This window comes from Mytilus trossulus, chromosome 4 (genome assembly GCF_036588685.1).
Source record: "Mytilus trossulus isolate FHL-02 chromosome 4, PNRI_Mtr1.1.1.hap1, whole genome shotgun sequence".
In the NCBI taxonomy this organism is placed as follows: domain Eukaryota; kingdom Metazoa; phylum Mollusca; class Bivalvia; order Mytilida; family Mytilidae; genus Mytilus; species Mytilus trossulus.
In genome coordinates this window covers 79,340,715-79,360,034 of record NC_086376.1, presented here as the reverse complement: position 1 = coordinate 79,360,034, position 19,320 = coordinate 79,340,715, and the positions used below count along the sequence as shown (strand labels likewise).

General features: G+C 33.7%; 2 protein-coding genes across 3 annotated transcripts in view; both read left to right on the top strand.

The window, feature by feature from the left end:
- LOC134716831 (uncharacterized) overlaps nucleotides 1–3,237 on the top strand; it is a 41,258-nt gene extending 38,021 nt beyond the window's left edge. Inside the window, exon 8 of the mRNA XM_063579843.1 lies at nucleotides 1,785–3,237. Within this exon, the coding sequence (XP_063435913.1) occupies nucleotides 1,785–2,983 (1,199 nt within the window). The 3' untranslated portion in view covers nucleotides 2,984–3,237. The remainder of the gene's footprint in view (nucleotides 1–1,784) is intronic.
- A 2,607-nt stretch (nucleotides 3,238–5,844) lies between these two features.
- Nucleotides 5,845–9,561, top strand: LOC134716063 (uncharacterized). 2 transcript variants are annotated; one of them, XM_063578788.1, is made up of 2 exons: nucleotides 5,845–8,872; nucleotides 9,381–9,561. In XM_063578788.1, exon 1 carries the CDS (start codon nucleotides 6,395–6,397, stop codon nucleotides 8,471–8,473), a length of 2,079 nt encoding a protein of 692 aa, XP_063434858.1. In that variant the 5' UTR covers nucleotides 5,845–6,394; the 3' UTR covers nucleotides 8,474–8,872; nucleotides 9,381–9,561. The 2 variants fall into 2 exon arrangements, with proteins under 2 accessions (XP_063434858.1, XP_063434859.1); XM_063578789.1 differs by having other exon boundaries at nucleotides 5,845–6,769; nucleotides 9,381–9,480.
- Nucleotides 9,562–19,320: the final 9,759 nt, after the last annotated feature.

Here is a 19,320-nt window from a genome sequence, read left to right as displayed (position 1 = left end):
TTCAAGTTTTTCAAAGCAAACAAAAGTAAGACCATCACTGTGATTTTTTTTTTCATAGGGTCTGGATGAGAGTCCTTAATTTTTTTTTTTTTTTTTATTTTTAGGCCATTTTTTTTTATTATTGTAATACATTGTGCTTTGCCTCAGGGTGTTTTGATGTACTACAGTATGTTCTCTAATTCTCTATTTTAGCCAGTTTATACCTATCCTGAAATACTAAAATTCTAGGCATAATAAATAATTTAATTTCTGATAAAATGCGTCTTCTGATTGGCTGAAGTCGTGTTTTTTTATCAGCTCATAGACATAGTTTTGTCATGTGACCGTGACGTCATCAACGTTTTTTCATGGTTTACGCAGGTTTAAAACGGAATTTAGAATTAAATTATAAGAAATAAGAAAACTTGATTCTGTCTATTCGAAATAACATAACAAATGTGGTGCACACTTTAGCTCTGATTCCTTTCACGGATTTGGCTATACTTTTTGGAACTTTTGGATTATAGCTCTTCATCTTTTATATAAGCTTTGGATTCAAAATAATTTCGCCACGTGCATCACTGAGGAGACATGTATTGTCGAAATGCGCATCTGGTGCAAGAAAATTGGTACCGTAAATTTTATCAGAATAACCACTACGCAGGTTATTTAGTGTGCACCACATTTTTTGTTATTTCTGTCCACCATACGGACTCTATTCGTGTATCCACTAACCTTATGACGAGATTTTAAAAACCGGCCATGTCTTATGACGTCACATTGAAAGAACATATATTTTTGCAAATCATTTGAAAAGAAGAATTATTGCGAACCCAATGAAAGTGTTCCACAATGCCATCGTCATGTGACGCATTCCTTTTGCAGACGTTAACTTACTGTAACTTTTTCCCAGATATATATGTCGAATTGTGAGGTCTGATGGGGACACTGACGTGCTTTGGTCTCTCTGAAATGCGATGGTCTATACGCTGATGTGCGATGTTCTATTTGACGTATGATTTGTTAGTTTAAATTTTACAGACCTGCAAGTATCATGAGAAGTAGATTTTTCAACTGTTTATAAATTTACGTTCACTATTGGGTATGGCTGTCATTAACAGGCACATACTTCATGAAAGAAAGTCATCTTTGATTTTCTATATGTGGACAGCCGACCTTGCAAGGGCTGTATAGCCAGTCAAGGTCGTAAAACTTCCATTTGTTGATATGTGAACATAATTCTGCATCAGCATTTTACCTTTACCTTGGTTTTTTTCGTGAGTTTCTCGTTGACTTATTATTATACTGAAGAGGGTCTGTCTGCAAACTGTTTACATTTAGAGTATTCAAGATATATCATACGTAAATCAAAAAGTTTTGTAAATTTTGAAAAAAGAAAAAAAATTGCTAAAGATAATGTTTTCCCCATTTTCAGAACAAGCCATTATCAGCATAAAACATCTTAAACTACTATAACATACAATTGAAACGTGTAGTGTGTGTAGACCATCAAACTTTAGCGTAACTATCAACAAGATAGCATCACAATGCCACCATCGCACTTCAGCGTCAAGACAAAGCACAGCAGCGTAACCATCGAAGTTAGGAGAACCAACGCATGTCAAATAGTTATATACACATATATATATATGAATTGTACTGTGACATAATTATATGATCCTTAGGTCCGAAAGATTTATCGTTGGCTATTTTTAGTCATTATGTATATATATAATGGTATATATGCTGTGATACTATCTTATCATAACATTCACCGTTAATCAAAATTGTTATTTTTGGTACAGGTGCACTTGAGGTATGTAAAAGATGTCATACAGTTGAGGGTCATATTCTTAAAGTAGAAGTGTACTATGAATGTCTTGGACAATCTGCATTTAATGATGATGGATCTCAATACAAGCCTTTGTCAACTGTGATACGAAATATTCATCCATATAAAAAAGAATTTCTACTAAATTCAGACAAAAATAAGAATGCTTTTGAGAAACAGCTTTTACAGCACAATGCAACAGTTGAACCGCCGCACCTTAAAAAGATGAAGGAATCACTTGTGGTTTATTGTACTTTAAACAAGGGGGCTACGAACTACAGAAAATTAACCAAGAAGTGGGCTAAAACAGTTTCAACGGAAGTTAACACATTTTTCAACATATTGACAGTGAAAGTTATCCAAACCTTGCCGGAAGCTTGGGAGGATGTGATGAAACATCTAAGAGAACTCAACATTTCAAATCCTGAAAGTGTAGCCACCAGAGTTGTCAAAGAGGAATGTAAGATAGTAATCACAGGTCATAAGATTCCTGTCGAAGAGGTAGCAGAAAAAGTTGAGAGTAGCATAAAAGTTACTGAAGAAGTTAATCTTAAACACTTTCAACTTCTTGTATTGCTGTATTTACATTTTTTGGATAAGATGAAAAAGGAATTTGAAGGACTTAGTGTTAACGTAAATATGAAAAAGCATATAATGATTTTCACAGGAATGTCAAGTCATGTTAATGCGGCTAAGGTTAAGATGTTTGAACAGATTCAGGAAATAACTTTTGTAACTGCTGGGAAATATTCGGTTGAATATATAGAATTTTTGAAAATTCCAGAGGTTAAATCATATGTAGGTCAGCAAATTAAGCAAAAGGGAGTTTTAGGGGTTTGGAATGTTGAAGAAGGCAATGTTATTACCATGTATTCCTTGTCAGATGAGGGTGCTGTGACCGCTTGTGATGTGCTGAAGAAATCAATCATTGAAGCTCCAATAAGTCTTGATGACAAAATGAGTTTGATAGGGTCTGACGTGTGGAATGAGGAAATCAAGGCTGTTCAAATGGAATACCAGGAAGCTTTGGTTAAAATTGTCGTGGCTGATTCAAAAACTGTTGTTATATATATGACTTCAACAGGAGATGAAGGTCTCGTGAAAGAAAGAGTCACGGATATATTTTATCGTTATGGATATGGAAGTTCAAGATACAGGGGCCGTTGGAGTTGAGATCAATATCATCACAATCATACAAATTATCTTGATAAACATAATTCCATGAAAATCTGAAATACCGTCAACGCAATTTGCGTTTTTTTTTTTACCAAAATTCACTTCTAAGAAGTAGGTCCAGTTTCCCCTGAATTTATTTCACATTAGGGCGATGTTCAAAATGTCTTTTAATCTTTAACTTGATTTCATAGTATCATAGTCCACTGTGCATACATCAACGGTATAACAATATTAAAGCTTTCTTGTAATCAGATCATCAAATTATAAACGAATTAGGAGCTTTCGTGACAACCAAAAATCTTCATTTTTAAGGATTTTTATAGAAACCTATAGAAATCACTATCAATGCTTTGAATTAAATAATTGTAAAGGCAGAATAAAAATCCTTTACACTATCTATTGGTAATGGCTGGAGTAGTCACGTTTTGAAGATCTGAACAGAAAGACCGATAAAATATTTATCTCGCTGTATTTATTATCTCGTGCAAGTTAGCAAGAAAAAAATATTGCCTATTTAAAAAAAAAACGTGTGCAATTAGATTTTCGTAGGGAATTCGATGTTTTCTGTTCCATGCTTCACGTACACGCACTCAATTCAAAAACCACTGAAATAATCTGGTGGAATGTTTTTGAAGTTTTTTAAGACATTGTTTTGATTTGTTTTGATAGTAATGAGTAAGTTATATATAAAGTAAATATTTTTTTAGTTTTAAAACCCAAACGTTTTTTTACTTGAAGAATGTATTTTATGAAAGATAAAAAAAAAACTGTGTCAATATAGCCATAAAGTTTTGTTTTAAATTCTGTTAAATATATTTGTTGATAATTGTTTTGTAGCATTTGCAACAAATTGTATTAAAAGTCTGACATATTCCTTATACGTAATTTTATAAATAGTCACGGTGGGTTATGTTGTCTGAAATAAGAACGATCTGTGCTGGTGATTTGATTGTGCCATGTACTAGTGGGTCTTTATTATGTCCTGTTGGGATTGTTTACTCAAAAGCAGAACGGCTTAAACAACCGCTCTGTTTCTGACCTTTTCATTGATACGTCATTCTTACTTTGCGAGGTATCAAAACGATGTTTTTTTATTGCAAAAGTTGTGCGTATTTGCAAAATGAATGTGTCCCAATGCGTGCTTCTTCAGAAATTTGACAAAAAACAAGAAAATCAAAGAAGCCAGGTCATTTGACTTCACATTCAAACATAATGTTGATATTCTTTCCAATAACAATACAAAACTTTTAGAATTGGATTCCATAAATATATACCCCAGAATAAGAACGTGAAGAAACAACAGACACGGCTTCCTCCTCCTAATTTTTAGACCTGTTCCTCGAATTTTACATACTCAGTCATCTGAGTACTGGAATCTATGATAAACGAGACGGTTTTGATTTTTCCGACGTAGTCGGTATAGTTTCGGTCTGTGCACTTTGAACCTAAGGACGCTTCACTATGGCAACAGACTACGCATGCTCGAAAATCCTTTCTGTGATTGGACAAAATGCCGTCATGGTGGGTGATTTGGTTGTGTTTGAAAAAACGTCTCGAAAATTCTATCATGATGGAAAGCAAGTGAAAAACTATAAATATTTGAACTAGATCTTACAAAGATTTATATTTTTATTAAAAGAAATGTTTCTCCAATAGCTATTTGCATCCATGACAGCTGTTTATTCGGGACAATTATATAATTATATAATTTTTAATGTAAATTTTGTTGTACGAACGTACATAACTTTTAGAACGCACCTACGCATGTGAGATTTCCGTGGGGTTTTGGTGAATGTAAACAGAAAGATACTACTTATACTACCAATAGTTTCTAGCTTTACTAACCATGAATAAGGTTTAATGTACACAGAAGTAAATGTATATTTGTTTCTTTTTATTTGCCAATTTTGACAAATAAAATTTTAAGGTGTCATCACAATATTCTTATATATTATTGCCTTAATATAAAAAGACTTAGTAAAGAATTTCTTGTAGTTACATTCAGATGGACATTTTATCAAATTTAAATACGTCGGATATCTTTTTTAAAGATAGTTTTTGTTAAATTATCAATTTCCCCCACTTAAGTAGCAATATACCAACTTTACCTGCATATGGGATATACATTTCCCAATTTATTCGATATTCAAGAGCATGCAGCAACTACTCAGACTCTGAAAAACGTCACCAATGTCTGTGCAGAAAGTAAATGAACTAGAAGTATTGTCAAAGAAAAATTCATCGGGAGGTGCCAAGACCTTGTTGATACATATTCCGGATCACAAATAATACACGATGGTCTGGAAGTATGTATTATTAGTACTGACGTTGTTTCCCGTCTTAATAAAGTGTTATAGTATTATTTTATGTTCTTATTCATAACTTCAAGCGAACATAAAATATTTACAAAATAAACTCAACACCTTTATATGGGATCAGCTCGGCTGTCAGCGTGCAGCAAAGCTTTACTTTTATTAAAGACAAATGCAACGTAAAATTGTTCATCAGTGTTACTGTCTGCCTAAGTCGCTGCAGGTAACAAACACAAAAACCAATCTACAAAAATAAAAACAATTTTCATTATGTACGAAAATACATATTATGAATTAAAGATTCTGTTCTTACACACATTATTATTCACATTAATAAAAAATAACACAAATAAAATACATTAAGTCGGGTCGGAGGGTTGGAAACTTTACTGCACCAAAAGCGAACCTCGAATGACAACATCTTTAATTTACTCGACCAATGAAAAACATTTAACCTATTATATACTTTCAAACACGTGTAATTCTATAAACAAATGTTTACATACCGGTGTACATAACTTCAAGTGAACATAGATTATTTACATAAAATTTAGTTCGTCGTACGTAAGTAGTTCATGAATATTCATGACATGTGACCATTTGTCCGCACTTAAAACCCGTGCGGTCATCTTTCTGACCATCGACTCTCGCTATAGCCTAAAGTAGACACGTGTATTATGTCCGAAGAAGAAATTTCTGCCGTGGAGCCAATGGACGAAAGTCAACTCTTAAAAGACGACGAAAGTGATCTTACTACAGCTGATGCAGTTTCCTTATTTAACAGTTCAGAGACAGAAAAGTGAGATTTTATCGGAGTTCAAAAAGACCCAAGTAAGCTCTGTCAATACAAACACACACACGTTAGTCAGTGGTCAACCCTCTACAATTGCTTCCCAGTCTCCGTCATTTGAATTCAGACAGGAAGGGATTAAAATACAGTTTAATTTTAACACCGATCGTATTTCTTCATTAAGAAGAATTGAACATTTGCTAACTTCCGAGTCACTTGACCAAACTCTTGACCTACAGTCTATTGTTAAAACTGAGCTTGACACTTTGAACCAGCGAAACAAAATTCTGAAAATCGCTGATCGCCATGGGTGGGATACCGTTCACGAATATCTGGACGATCCTCTTGCTGACAATGTTGAAGATGCTTCAAAGTTACGCACTGCCGTTTTCAGAGCTAACCGTAAACGTACAGCTAACAAGCCTTACAGCAGAGGTGGTGGCAGAGGAGGTTTCAATGCTAGAGAATTTTTTCGTGGCTTCAGCAAAGAATCTGGACCCAGAAATGACAACTACAGTCAACAAAACAACTCCCAGCAGCAGTACAACGACGGACTGTGCTTTTACTGCAAAAGACCAGGACACACTGCCCGTTTCTGTCCCTTCAAAGCACGTGCCTTCAGTAGTACCAAGTCAGCACCAGCCACTATTACAAGTGCTCCATCCCTGTCTTAATGAAAAAGTTGAGTATGATATAGAATTTGATAGTTATGAATATACCGATGGCAATAAGACTGTAAAAAATCGATTAAAAGATCATATTCAGTTTTGGGAAGATAGTTTAAAACCTTCTGAATTAGTTTTAAGCACTGTAAAATTTGGTTACGTTATTCCTTTTATTCAAGAACCTCCATCAGTTTATTTGAATAATAACAGATCAGCATTTAATAATTCCTCCTTTGTTTTGAAAGCTATTACAGAATTAAAACTGAATGGTTGTATTACTGAAGTTTCAAATAAACCTTATGTAATAAATCCTCTAACTGTAGCCATCAGTGATTCGAAGAAAGAGAGATTAGTTTTAGATCTGAGTCATGTTAACAAATATGTACAAAAACAGAAAATAAAATTTGAAGGGGTTAAAGAGGCCAAACAATACGCAAAAAAGGGTTTTTTCATGCTAAAGTTCGATTTACGTCATGGTTATCATCATATTAATATACACCCAGAACATCAGAAATTTCTAGGTTTTTCCTGGGTAATTGATGGACAAGAAAGATATTTTATTTTCTCAGTTTTACCTTTTGGGCTATCTTCAGCTGGACATATTTTTACTAAAGTTGTTCGTACATTAGTTAACTTTTGGAGATCACAAAGTTTCCCGATTATTGTGTATTTGGACGACGGATGGGCTTGTGACAGTAGGGAAAGATGTGTACGCATGTCCAAATCTGTTTTACATACTTTATTGAAATCTGGGTTTTTACCAAATTTTGAGAAATCAATTTTTTCACCAGTGCAAAAATTAGACTGGTTAGGTTTTTCATGGAATCTGGTATCTGGCGTTATTGAAGTTCCCAGAAAGAAAATTGAAAAAATACAGTTAAAAATTGAAAAAATTCTTTCAGATAATCGTTCAACTGCTAGAAACTTGGCATGTGTTCTTGGTAAAATCATATCTTTGATCCCAGCTTTTGGTCAGATTTGCCAATTGATGACACGTAATTTATGCGTGTCTGTTTGCCAGAGAAATACTTGGGACTCATATTTTGAAATTTCCACCCAAGTCAAAACCGAACTTGAGTTTTGGAAAAGAAATTGTAAATCTATACCTAATTTATTGGTATGTCCTATACACAAGATTCCAGAACGTATTATTTTTTCCGACGCCAGTATGTATGCTGGAGCAGGTTTTGTCGATGGTAATGTTTTACAAATTGCTCATTATATGTTTAGCGAACAAGAAAGACTAAAGAGCTCCACATGGAGAGAGTTGAAATCTGTCGAGTTTATATTAAAAAGTATGTTTGCACAGTTAGCAGGAAAACTTGTAAAAATTTATACTGACAATCAAAATGTCGTGCATATTTGTCGAGTTGGCAGCATGAAGCCTGATTTACATGAACTTGCTATGAATATTTATACAACTTGCATAGTTAATAGTATCACGATTGAGGTTGAGTGGATCCCTCGATCCGAAAATGTACAAGCAGATTACTTAAGTAGAATTTTTGATTTTGATGATTGGGCTGTGGACGACAGCGTTTTTCTTATGTTTAAAATAACAGATGGGGGAAATTTACGTTTGACAGATTTGCAGACGATAAAAATCATAAAATTGCACGGTTTAATTCAAAGTTTTGGGTTCCAGGAACTACAGGAGTCGACGCTTTCGCTTTCGACTGGTCAGGAGAAAACAACTGGATTGTGCCTCCAGTCTGCTTAGTTTGCCGAGTTTTAAATCATATGTTAACTTGTCGCGCAAAAGGTGTATTGGTAGTTCCTAAATGGAAGTCTGCTCTATTTTGGCCTATGGTTTGGAACAACACAGAAAATAAATTTAACGATTTTATCACAGATGTTGTTGAATTTGATCGTCCTAAACATTTCTTTTTATCTGGTTCAGACAGAGACAGTGTTTTTGCTAATTCCCCATTCATCAGTAGCGTCCTTGTTTTTAAACTTGATTGTTCATCGTAGGAGGTCACATTCCTTTGTACGGTTCAATGCACAATTTTACTATCGGGTGTAAATTTTTACTACACGGTAAAATACACGTATCAAAATAGGTAATTACTACGGAATGGACCCACACGCTTACATATGTATACATTATTAGTTCAAAGTATATTAGCTTTAAAGAATTAAGATGCACCTTGTGCGGTTATAATTTGAGTAGCACCTTGTGCAGTATATAATTTAGATGCACCTTTTTGCAGTTTATTTTTGAGATGCACCTTGTGCAGTATATAATTGAGAAGCACTTTGTGCAGTTTATAATTGAGATGCACCTTGTGCAGTTTGTAATTGCGAAGCACCTTGTGCAATATATAATTGAGAAGCACCTTGTGCAGTTTATAATTGAGAGGCACCTTGTGCAGTATAAAATCACAAAGCACCTTGTGCAGTTTAAATGCAAAAATGCACCTTGTGCAGACTTTAATTGAGAATTACATTATGCGGTTCCAGTACAAAAAGATTTAAGATAAGAGATGCACTGAGTGCGCTTTAAAATATGCTCCTTGTACAGGTGTTTAAGATGCACTTTGCATGATTGTTCCGTTAAAGTGATATATTTATATTTATCATTAAGCTAAGTTGTGCTTAGTTTTATTTATGTTTCATTATTACAGGACAGTGCAACATGGAGGAAAATTTCTCAGTTTGCGAATTCAAATCAAGAGTTTACCGGATGTGAAAAAAGCATTTTCAATATTGTGAGAAGCAGTAAAGCAGTTTCTACAAATAAAAAGTATGATGTGTATTTCAAAAAATTTAAAGAATGGTGTATTTCATATAAAGTTATTCCGTTACCTGCAAGTGTATCCTCCGTTGCAGTTTATATTAGTGGCCTTGTGCAGCGATCCGTATCTGAGTCTGTTTTATTAGCTCATTTTTATAGCATAAAGTGGTATCATGATTTCAGTTTAGTGTGCAATCCGTGTGAAGACGAGCTTATTCAGATGATGATTGAAGGAGCTAAGAGAATTCTAAGTAAACCAGTTTTGAAAAAAGAGCCAATTACAGCAGATCATTTACAGAAGATAGTGGACAAAATTGGTAGTGATCGTGCTCATTTGCCGAATGTTAGACTTTGTGCTATAATGTTAGTTGGTTATGCAGGATTTTTACGCTACAGTGAGATAGCAAATTTAAAAATGTGTAACATAAAAAATTTTGACACTTATGTTTCTTTGAATATTGAAACTGGGAAAACTGATGTATATAGAAGGGGTAATAATGTTATAATTTCTAAAACAAATTTGCCTACCTGTCCAGTAGTTTGGTTATTGACATACATTAATTTAGCTAAATTGGCTTTGGATTCTAATCAATATGTGTTTCGTTCTGTTAGATTTTTTAAGTCAATAAATTCTTATAAGTTAGCAGAGGTTAATCGTCCGTTATCTTATACTAGAGCTAGGGAGTTACTTTTGGGCACATTAACTGCGATTGGTCTTGATTGTAAACTTTTTTGTCTTCATAGTTTGCGCAGGGGTGGTGCAACTGCTGCTGCAAGAAATGACGTTTCTGATCGTTTAATTAAAGAGCATGGAAGGTGGCGTACCGAATTTGCTAAAGATGGTTATATCAAAGATTCTGTTAAAAAGCAACTAACGGTTTCGTCAAATCTTGGTATATAACAGGTTATAGATATTTAACAATTTTGGTGATATTATTCAGCTCAATTATACTATGAATTTGCTATTTTTTCCCTTTGTCTCGAGGTTATAGCGAGTAGCACACCTACTTTATGTCGTTTGTTCTTTATTAAGGCCATAGAATATTAATTACTTTATATTCGGACGAACGTAGTGAGGGAGAATATAAATAAAATTTAGTTCATCGTACGTAAGTAGTTCATGAATATTCATGACATGTGACCATTTGTCCGCACTTAAAACCCGTGCGGTCATCTTTCTGACCATCGACTCTCGCTATAGCCTAAAGTAGACACGTGTATTCACGGTTGATTAAATGTGAATTTGTAATTGGAATTATGATATTATTGTTATTATGTTTGTATGTGGTACATACATTGTTGTATTATATAGAATTAAAGGTTATAGCGAGTAGCACACCTACTTTATGTCGTTTGTTCTTTGTTAAGGCCATAGAATATTAATTACTTTATATTCGGACGAACGTAGTGAGGGAGAATATAAAAAATAAACTCAACTCCTTTGTATGGGATCAGCTCGCCTGACAGTGTGCAGCAAAGCTTCGAAATATAAAGAAAGGGTAAAGAAAAAATAAACGAAAAAACACATAATTAAATTCCAATATTATTTATTACAGATAGTCTATCCTTCAAAGACTCTTTAACATAACCGTCTTTTGCCGTGTCACTTTGCCACCGATCATGCTTTTTGAACAATCTGTCCTCTACACAAGCCGCTACAGCAGCCGATGCCCCTCCTGAACGGAGACTATGCAGTCTAAATTTTTTACTTTCTAAGCCTATACTCTGTAAACTTGAAAGTAGTATTTCCCGAGCTCTCGTGAATTATAACGGACCTGTACTTCTAAGTTTATAAGAATTATCAGACTTACAAAAGTTAACGGATCTAAAAACAAATTCATCAGAACTTGATGTTATACTAGGTAATTTAAGATATCGTTCTAGCATGTAGACAGGACAAGTTACAAGATTAGTTCTAGAAATAACCACATCCCTCCCTTCTCTGTAAATATCTGTGAAATGTGAATCAAATTTAGAGAAACTGTATAATCAGATGAAGGTAATGGAGTAATATTATGTATTTTAGTCCACTTACAGAAAGCATTAAAGGTATTTTGGTACTTTTTACGAGTGTTCAGAGAACGTGAGCTCAAGCAGTACTCTGGTAATCTAGCTTTCAGTGTAGAAATATCATCCGAAATATCTGAATTCTGTTTCCATCTACCAACTTGAAAAATATCTGAAAAATGTGCAATCGTGATACAAACATTATAAAATGTCAAAGTATTGAAAACTTATATAAAAGTGAACCATGCCACTGTAAACATAACAGGGCCTTGTCCAATATTAATTTGACCATTCCAGCTACAATGCTATATACATTAGGGCCGTGTTCAACAACCATGCTTTCTACAATGTATATACACACTAGGGCCTTATCAACAACAACCGTGCCTTCTACAATACATATTCATGTACTAGGGCCTCGTTACTTTAACCTCGCCAGCTACAATACACATTCTTGTACTAGGGACTCGCCACTTTAACCTCGCCATTTACAATACACATTCGTGTACTAGGACCTGGCAACTTTTATGTCGCCAGCTACAATACACATTAGTGCACTAGGGCCTTGTTATCCTTGTCGCATCTAACTTCACTGCCAATACTGGAGCAATAAAAGGCTCCGTGCCAAAAATAGATTTTCTATTAGAACCACTGACAAAAATACCACTTGTATTTTTAAATTCAATAACATCAGATATGTAATCTCTGTAATTCATATTATTATCAACAAAAGAAAGGCCAATAGGTCGCAGATATCCATTTTGGTACAATAAAAGTACCCTTAGCTTTACAAGCAATAACATGTTTTATAGCTCCCATTACTAGGTAAATAGGGTGTACAATCTAATTGTTTTCACTAGACCAATTCTGAGGAAAACAGTCTACAGATTCTGTATTTACATTCCAGAATAAAGAGTTAAATATTTCCATTTTTTTGTTACGAGAACTAGCAAAACGATCGACTGTATAAGGACCCCAAATTTCATTAATAAAAGTATAGAAAAATTCTGAAACTCCCCAATCTTCTTAATCAATGATTTTACTGATATAATCAGCTTTATATGCGAATTTTCACCTCTCGGAATCCATTGTATGTTAATACAGATCAAATGGAAAAAATGGAAATTGCTATATCTTGCAGTTTTTCTTTCATGCTTCCTGCTTGAACAATTCTGACACAATTTTGATTATCAGTTATCCATTTTAAGGATTTTCCAGCAAATGCATGTTGATAAGACATCAACGCCAATTCTATGGCCTTTAGTTCCCTCCACGTGGAACTCTCTAACTTTTCAGTGGATTTCCACATAGTGTGAAATTTTTTACTTTCCAACTCTACTGTACATGCTCCGCTGCTTTGCTGCTAGCATCAGAATATACCATTACATGTGACTGAATATATTGATTTAATGTCTTAAAATTTACATTTGCAATGTTATCAAGCCAGAACTTAAATTCTGATATCACAAAACTTTTACTTTCTTAAACTAAATAACTATCCCAAGACATTCTACTTTTTAAATAGACATAAAGCAATATCTAGTCATTATTCTAGTAATATTTCCGATTACAGGAGACGGTCATACTTATAATTCTACCCGTTACCTGGGCTAAATTTCTGGCAGAAATATATGGAATTTCTCTGAAAACATTATGAATAGATTGTAATAAGTCGTCAATTCTCCTTTGAGGAATGCATAAAGTGCAATTACATGAATCCCAAATGATTCCCAACCACTCCAACTTCTGTACAGGAGTAAAAACTGATTTTTCTTCGTTTAGAAGAAAATCCGCACTCAAAAGGGATTGTTTCACAAATTTAGCATCTTTGATGCATCCATTATTTTCGTTATTCATACCAAATCCATCATCAAGATATAAAACTGTTTTTTATTCCATTTGTTCTCCAATACTTGACCAATGGTCTGAGACACTTTGTAAATATATAAGGTCCCGTTGAAAGACCAAATGCTAAAACAGTGAAGCAATAAAACTAGATATGTATGCTGCTGTGGACATATATCCAAATGAAAATAACCAGATTTTAAATCAAATTTATACAGATTATAATTTTTCTGAAAGTATTGCACAGCTATTTTCCAATCTTTAAATTGAATCTTTTCCTTTTCACTGATAAATTTTAAGTGCTCAAATCTCAGTAAAATTAGACGCCTTTTCCCAGACTTTTGAGTAGCTACACTGAGCGGATTGACAATGTAAGGTAAAAATGGGTACTCTATGACGCAACCTGAAAGAACAAGTTCATTTACAGATTTGCTTACAAAACCATCGTTCTTAAGAGCAGATTTGTTATTTCTCTTGTACATGCTCGAAGAAGTATCAATATTGGGAATAAGATAACCATTTTTCAGTGGGTCTATAATAAATGAATTAGCACCAATATGCTCCCAGTACTGAATACTTTTAGCTAACCTTCCCTTTACACCAGAGAAAATACCCGTGTTAGAATTAAAATTTTCAAAAAATCTTACTTGTCTAAGCAAAATCTCAATATCATGATTTAAACAATTATCACTATCAAATTCAAAAAATAAATATAAATACTTATCTTTAACTAACTGTTCATTGTTATTTGTTCTGTTGTGTATTGTTGAAGTTGAACTTGTTGCGTTTGAAAAGGGGACAGTTCTTCCTCCAGTGGCCAAATTGTTTACAGGCATGTCACGCGGTCACGCCGCCCGCTGTCAGCTCGAAAGGGCGGCGGGTTCTGACGCTGATACTGATTGGAATAATAAGGATTAGGAGTAGTTTCAACAAGAGCCGGTCTAGAAGTTGTCTTGTAGGGATTTGGCCGTCGCATGGCGCTGGACTCCGACTGGCGGATTTTTTTTTATCTTCAGAGTCTGAAGCGATAACATTTGGTTCATACTCTCTGACAGTAGCCCAACCACCGGCTGAAGTATCTGCTATGCGTATCAGTTTGTTTCTGCCCTTAACCTTATCTATGAGTTCTATGATGATATGTGACAATTGGTTTTTGAACGGGGAACAAAGATATAAACCTTGTTTAACTCGGTAATAGTTTGCTCGTTAAATTTGAATTGTGTTTTGTTTCCCTCGTGCTTGAATTTAAGGGAAACCTCCCTCTTCTTTAAACTTGTTGGAATGACGTCCTGTTCACAGACCAAATCAGATTTTAGATCTACTAGCTTATTGTCAAAATACACTTTAAAAAGTTAAAAGTATCAGCTACATCACGGCGCTCTTCTTCTATGTGGTTGCTACTTTGTGATTTACCGGTTGAAAAGTGTGAATGCTCAGTCTCACGTTAGGACATAGGACTTCCTTCACTATTCTCAGACATAATCAGACATAAGCACAAGCTTACAATTTTACTGCACCAAAAGCGAACCTCGAATGACAATATCTTTAATTTACAAAACCGCCAAAAGTATAGCACGAAATATTTAAAATGACCTTATTCAAATATTATAGTCAGTTCTAACTCGACCAATGAAAAACATTTAACCTATTATATACTTTCAAACACGTGTTATTTTATAAACACATACACGTGGTTAATATGTTTACATACCGGTGTACATAACTTTAATACATAATTTTTTTTGTATTGACGAATATTACTTTTACTGTTTACTCTACTTCTTGTGGTACCCATTTGACGTGGCTCTGTTCTTACACATCCCGTTATTTGGTTTTGTTCTATGATAATTTTTGTATTCTTGTATTTCATTTTTGCTAGTATGCTTTTCCTATAGGCCATTTTGTGTTTTGTTCTTGAATACGACGTGGCTCTGTACTTGAACATCCCGTTACTGTGTTATTTTGCCATAGTTAATGTTTGTTGATATATTTGTTTGTTTCTAAAGTGATTTGACCTATTGTGTCTGTTAATTGTGTTCACACATTGTTTGTCATTATCTTGGAATTTTATTCGACTGTCATACAAGTGAGAGGTTTAGCAAGCTATAAAACCAGATTTTATCCACCCTATTCTACATAAGAAAATGCCTGTATCAGGTCAGGAATATGACAGTTGTTATATAAAATTTAGTTCGTCGTACGTAAGTAGTTCATGAATATTCATGACATGTGACCATTTGTCCGCACTTAAAACCCGTGCGGTCATCTTTCTGACCATCGACTCTCGCTATAGCCTAAAGTAGACACGTGTATTCACGGTTGATTAAATGTGAATTTGTAATTGGAATTATGATATTATTGTTATTATGTTTGTATGTGGTACATACATTGTTGTATTATATAGAATTAAAGGTTATAGCGAGTAGCACACCTACTTTATGTCGTTTGTTCTTTGTTAAGGCCATAGAATATTAATTACTTTATATTCGGACGAACGTAACAAAAGTCACGTGATGTCTTACTTAGTTGGATATGATTCTAATTTATGACACATTCACGACAAAATAAAACTGTCTGTCAAAATGGTTCAACATTATGAGCAGTATGTCAGAATATCCAGTTTCAAAAGTACATAGTTATTACAAAACAACAAAAGGCAGATTGCTTCTCGACATTTCAATGACATAAAAAATGTAAACAAACCCGATTTTTTTCACAAATTCGACTAGATAAACTACGTTTATCAGAATAAGGACATTGTATTTGAATTAATTAAACGGTTCTCATATTTATTTTGTATAAATATATTCTGAAACTTGGCAAATAAAGAACTATTTCCACAAAATAGATTTTTTGGATCGTGAAAGATCACGTAGAGCATTTTTGAATATTGTGAAAAGGATCGTGAAAGATCTGATGCTACGAAGACGTTCAAATTATTCTTCCATTATATGATAATTGATATTTCTTATTGGTATTGAGAAAGGCTATTTAGGTCAACATCCTCAATAGGTTTAAGTATTTCAAGACCAGTAGATGATTGTCGGATGAAGTTTTTTATTGTCATGTGACATGTGTGAAGTACTCACTTTTCTTGAGTTATATGATACCCATATTTTGTATATTGGATCCTATAAACTAAATGTTCGTCATACGGGATTCACCTGACCCAGAATTTGCCTCATTTCATGGATGAAGATTCATTTTAGTGGTCAAATCCGTATCGAGGATTAGTTAAGTTTTAGGATAACTGTCTGTTGTTATGATTGTAAGGTGTATATTTTCGACTTGTGCAAGGTTTCAACTAACATTGAACTTATTATCATGCATCATTCGACAATGTTTGTTTTATGTTGTTTGGCCTTTTGAATATATACCTGTATGCTCTAGCGACAAGGTGTTTCTGTAACAAAGTTAATTGGATCATCACTATATGCGTCAGCAAATTTATAATATGTCCAGTGATTAATATCTATTCATATAGACTTATACTTACATCGAGGATGTCAGTCAAAAAATGGAACAATAATTTATCTACTTACCTTGTGATCTTACAAATGTACAATACATTGTGTTAAGAAACAATAGAAACAATAGAACGCAACACATGTTGCTGATGTCAGCCGAGTGTTTCGATATATAAACTGTGTTGTTTTCTAACCAGGGTGCGACTTCTCCGATGCCACTATACGCACGGTGTCTCTCACATACATTGTAAAATAAGGTAATAAAAGTTTGTCAAATTATCTAGTGTTAGTGTTACATTTCGTGTATGGTGTACATGTCTGTCTGCATGTTTCTTAAATGACCATGATGACTTCAATTGTGTTTGATTTATAGTAAATGATAGTAAGATGTCTATGTCTGGCTGTCGGTCAGGGTTCATATACTTTTGACCTTATGTTCCGAATTAATTGGTCAAGCCTAACTTTTACATTTGTCAGTTTCTAAGGCACTGTTAGGATCAAAACACATTTATTTGGTGTACGGGATATTTGTAGAGATCTGTATGGCATGGTTCATCTGACCTTGACCTTTTTTATGAAACATTGACAATCTTAAGCGCATTTGACACTTCAAGTAAAACCCATGATATTATAGAAGTTCAACAAATATACTATCATAAGTAAAGCAAACAAGACACCACAGCATTTGCGCATTGGTTTTCTATAGTATGTACTATATAGTTAAATCAATCCTTATCTGCGTTGTTTATAAAGAACTTTAAAAGTTCTGTTGCATAAAATGTTAGTTATCGTTCAATCCAAAATTACACATGAAATGTGCTGTTTTTGCTATGATTTTTTGTTTGATGGATAACATTTTGGTTTAAACGTTGCATATCCATATTATTGGCTAACTAGTGTCGGTCTGCCTCAAGTGCACTAGACCGATTCACAGAGCTGAATCTTTCCCACTTATTTAGACACGTTATTATTTTATTTTTTTTTAACTTTCGAGGTAATGTGTTGAATAGAAAAAAAGATAATAGCTTTAATGTTCATCCTTATCAAAATAGTTACAGCCTTTAACCACTTGCAGATTTATCAAATGGTAAAAGAAAAACTGATTTCTGATTACTAGTATTAAGTCTGGTCACGCATTTTATTTCACGATCGAAATAATACGTTGCCTGATCTTTCACGATCAAGTTTGATGGAAATTCAACAAATTCAAGGTCTTCATAAACAAATTAACGCTTTTAATGGAAGAACATACTTTAATTTTACTGTACTATCAGATACACCAAAAATAAAATTTCAAATATATCATGATATTCTGAAATATGACCATTATAGGTACAAAAAGCGTGTTATTTGTAATTAATTTCATAGACACGCATTGCGCCTTTTGTGTTTTTTCAAAAAGTACTTCATATTTTCTTTATCTTCTTTCACAGTTATGTTGAGGAGGTTAAACCATTTTGACAGACATATTTTTTTGTTCGGATTTGTTCCGCGTTTTGAAAATTAAGCAATTTTTTCATAGATTCTGAACTAGAATGTACATTAAATGTCTTTCACGATCCGTTACCAGAACTTTCACGATCGTCTCTCAATACTTGACTGCCGTTAGATGTTCTTTCACGATCATTTCCCTCGATAAACCGAATGACACCCGTGGTTTTTATCCACTTGTGATATATACGTTATGCGTTTTAAGGCAAGTAAAATATCATAAGATAAGAATGCGGAGTATGTGTGTTATAATTATAGAAACCACATAGTAAAACAAGAATTTACATAATGTATCATTTACTAGATATTAATCAGTAAAAGCACCTTTTTTTCTTATGACTCTTCACGTATTTAAGTTTTCATACATACATGAAACGTAGAGAAGAGTTCAGTGTGCACACATTTATAAATTAAGCACTTAGACGATACCGCTGCTGATGGTATACCGAGAATATCATCAGTTTGTTAGTCAGGTCTTACTAATTGATGCGAGTTTCAACATACTTTTTTTTTAAATCTCCATGGAAGAATACTAATAAAAAAATTGGGTTACAAAACAAAAAAAAAATTAAATGAAAGTAAAGATGATGAGGGAGATTTTAGTTTGAATATTGATAGTATTTGTGAAAATCCTGTATATGATGAGTTATTAAATGGAAAAATAACAGAATTAGAAATATCTGATGCAATAAAGGAGCTGAAAAATAACAAAGCTCCAGGTACAGATAAAATTTTAAATGAATATTTGAAATATTCAACTCCATTGTTAATTTCTATATACTGTGAGCTTTTTAATTTAGTGTTAGATACTGGTATTATTCCAGAAAGCTGGACCAGTGGAACTATAAAACCTGTTTTTAAAAACAAGGGTAACCCGTCTGACCCTGATAATTTCAGGGCAACTTATCAGTTGCCTAGGGAAGTTATTTACGTCTGTTATAAATTCTAGATTAAATATTTTTGCTAACGAGTTGAGTCTCATCTCCGAAAACCAAGCTGGTTTCAGGAAAGGATATTCAA

What these genes read in the sequence shown, in the direction of transcription:
- LOC134716063 (XM_063578788.1), top strand. Translation starts at nt 6,395, where the DNA reads ATGGGTGGGATACCGTTCACGAATATCTGGACGATCCTCTTGCTGACA.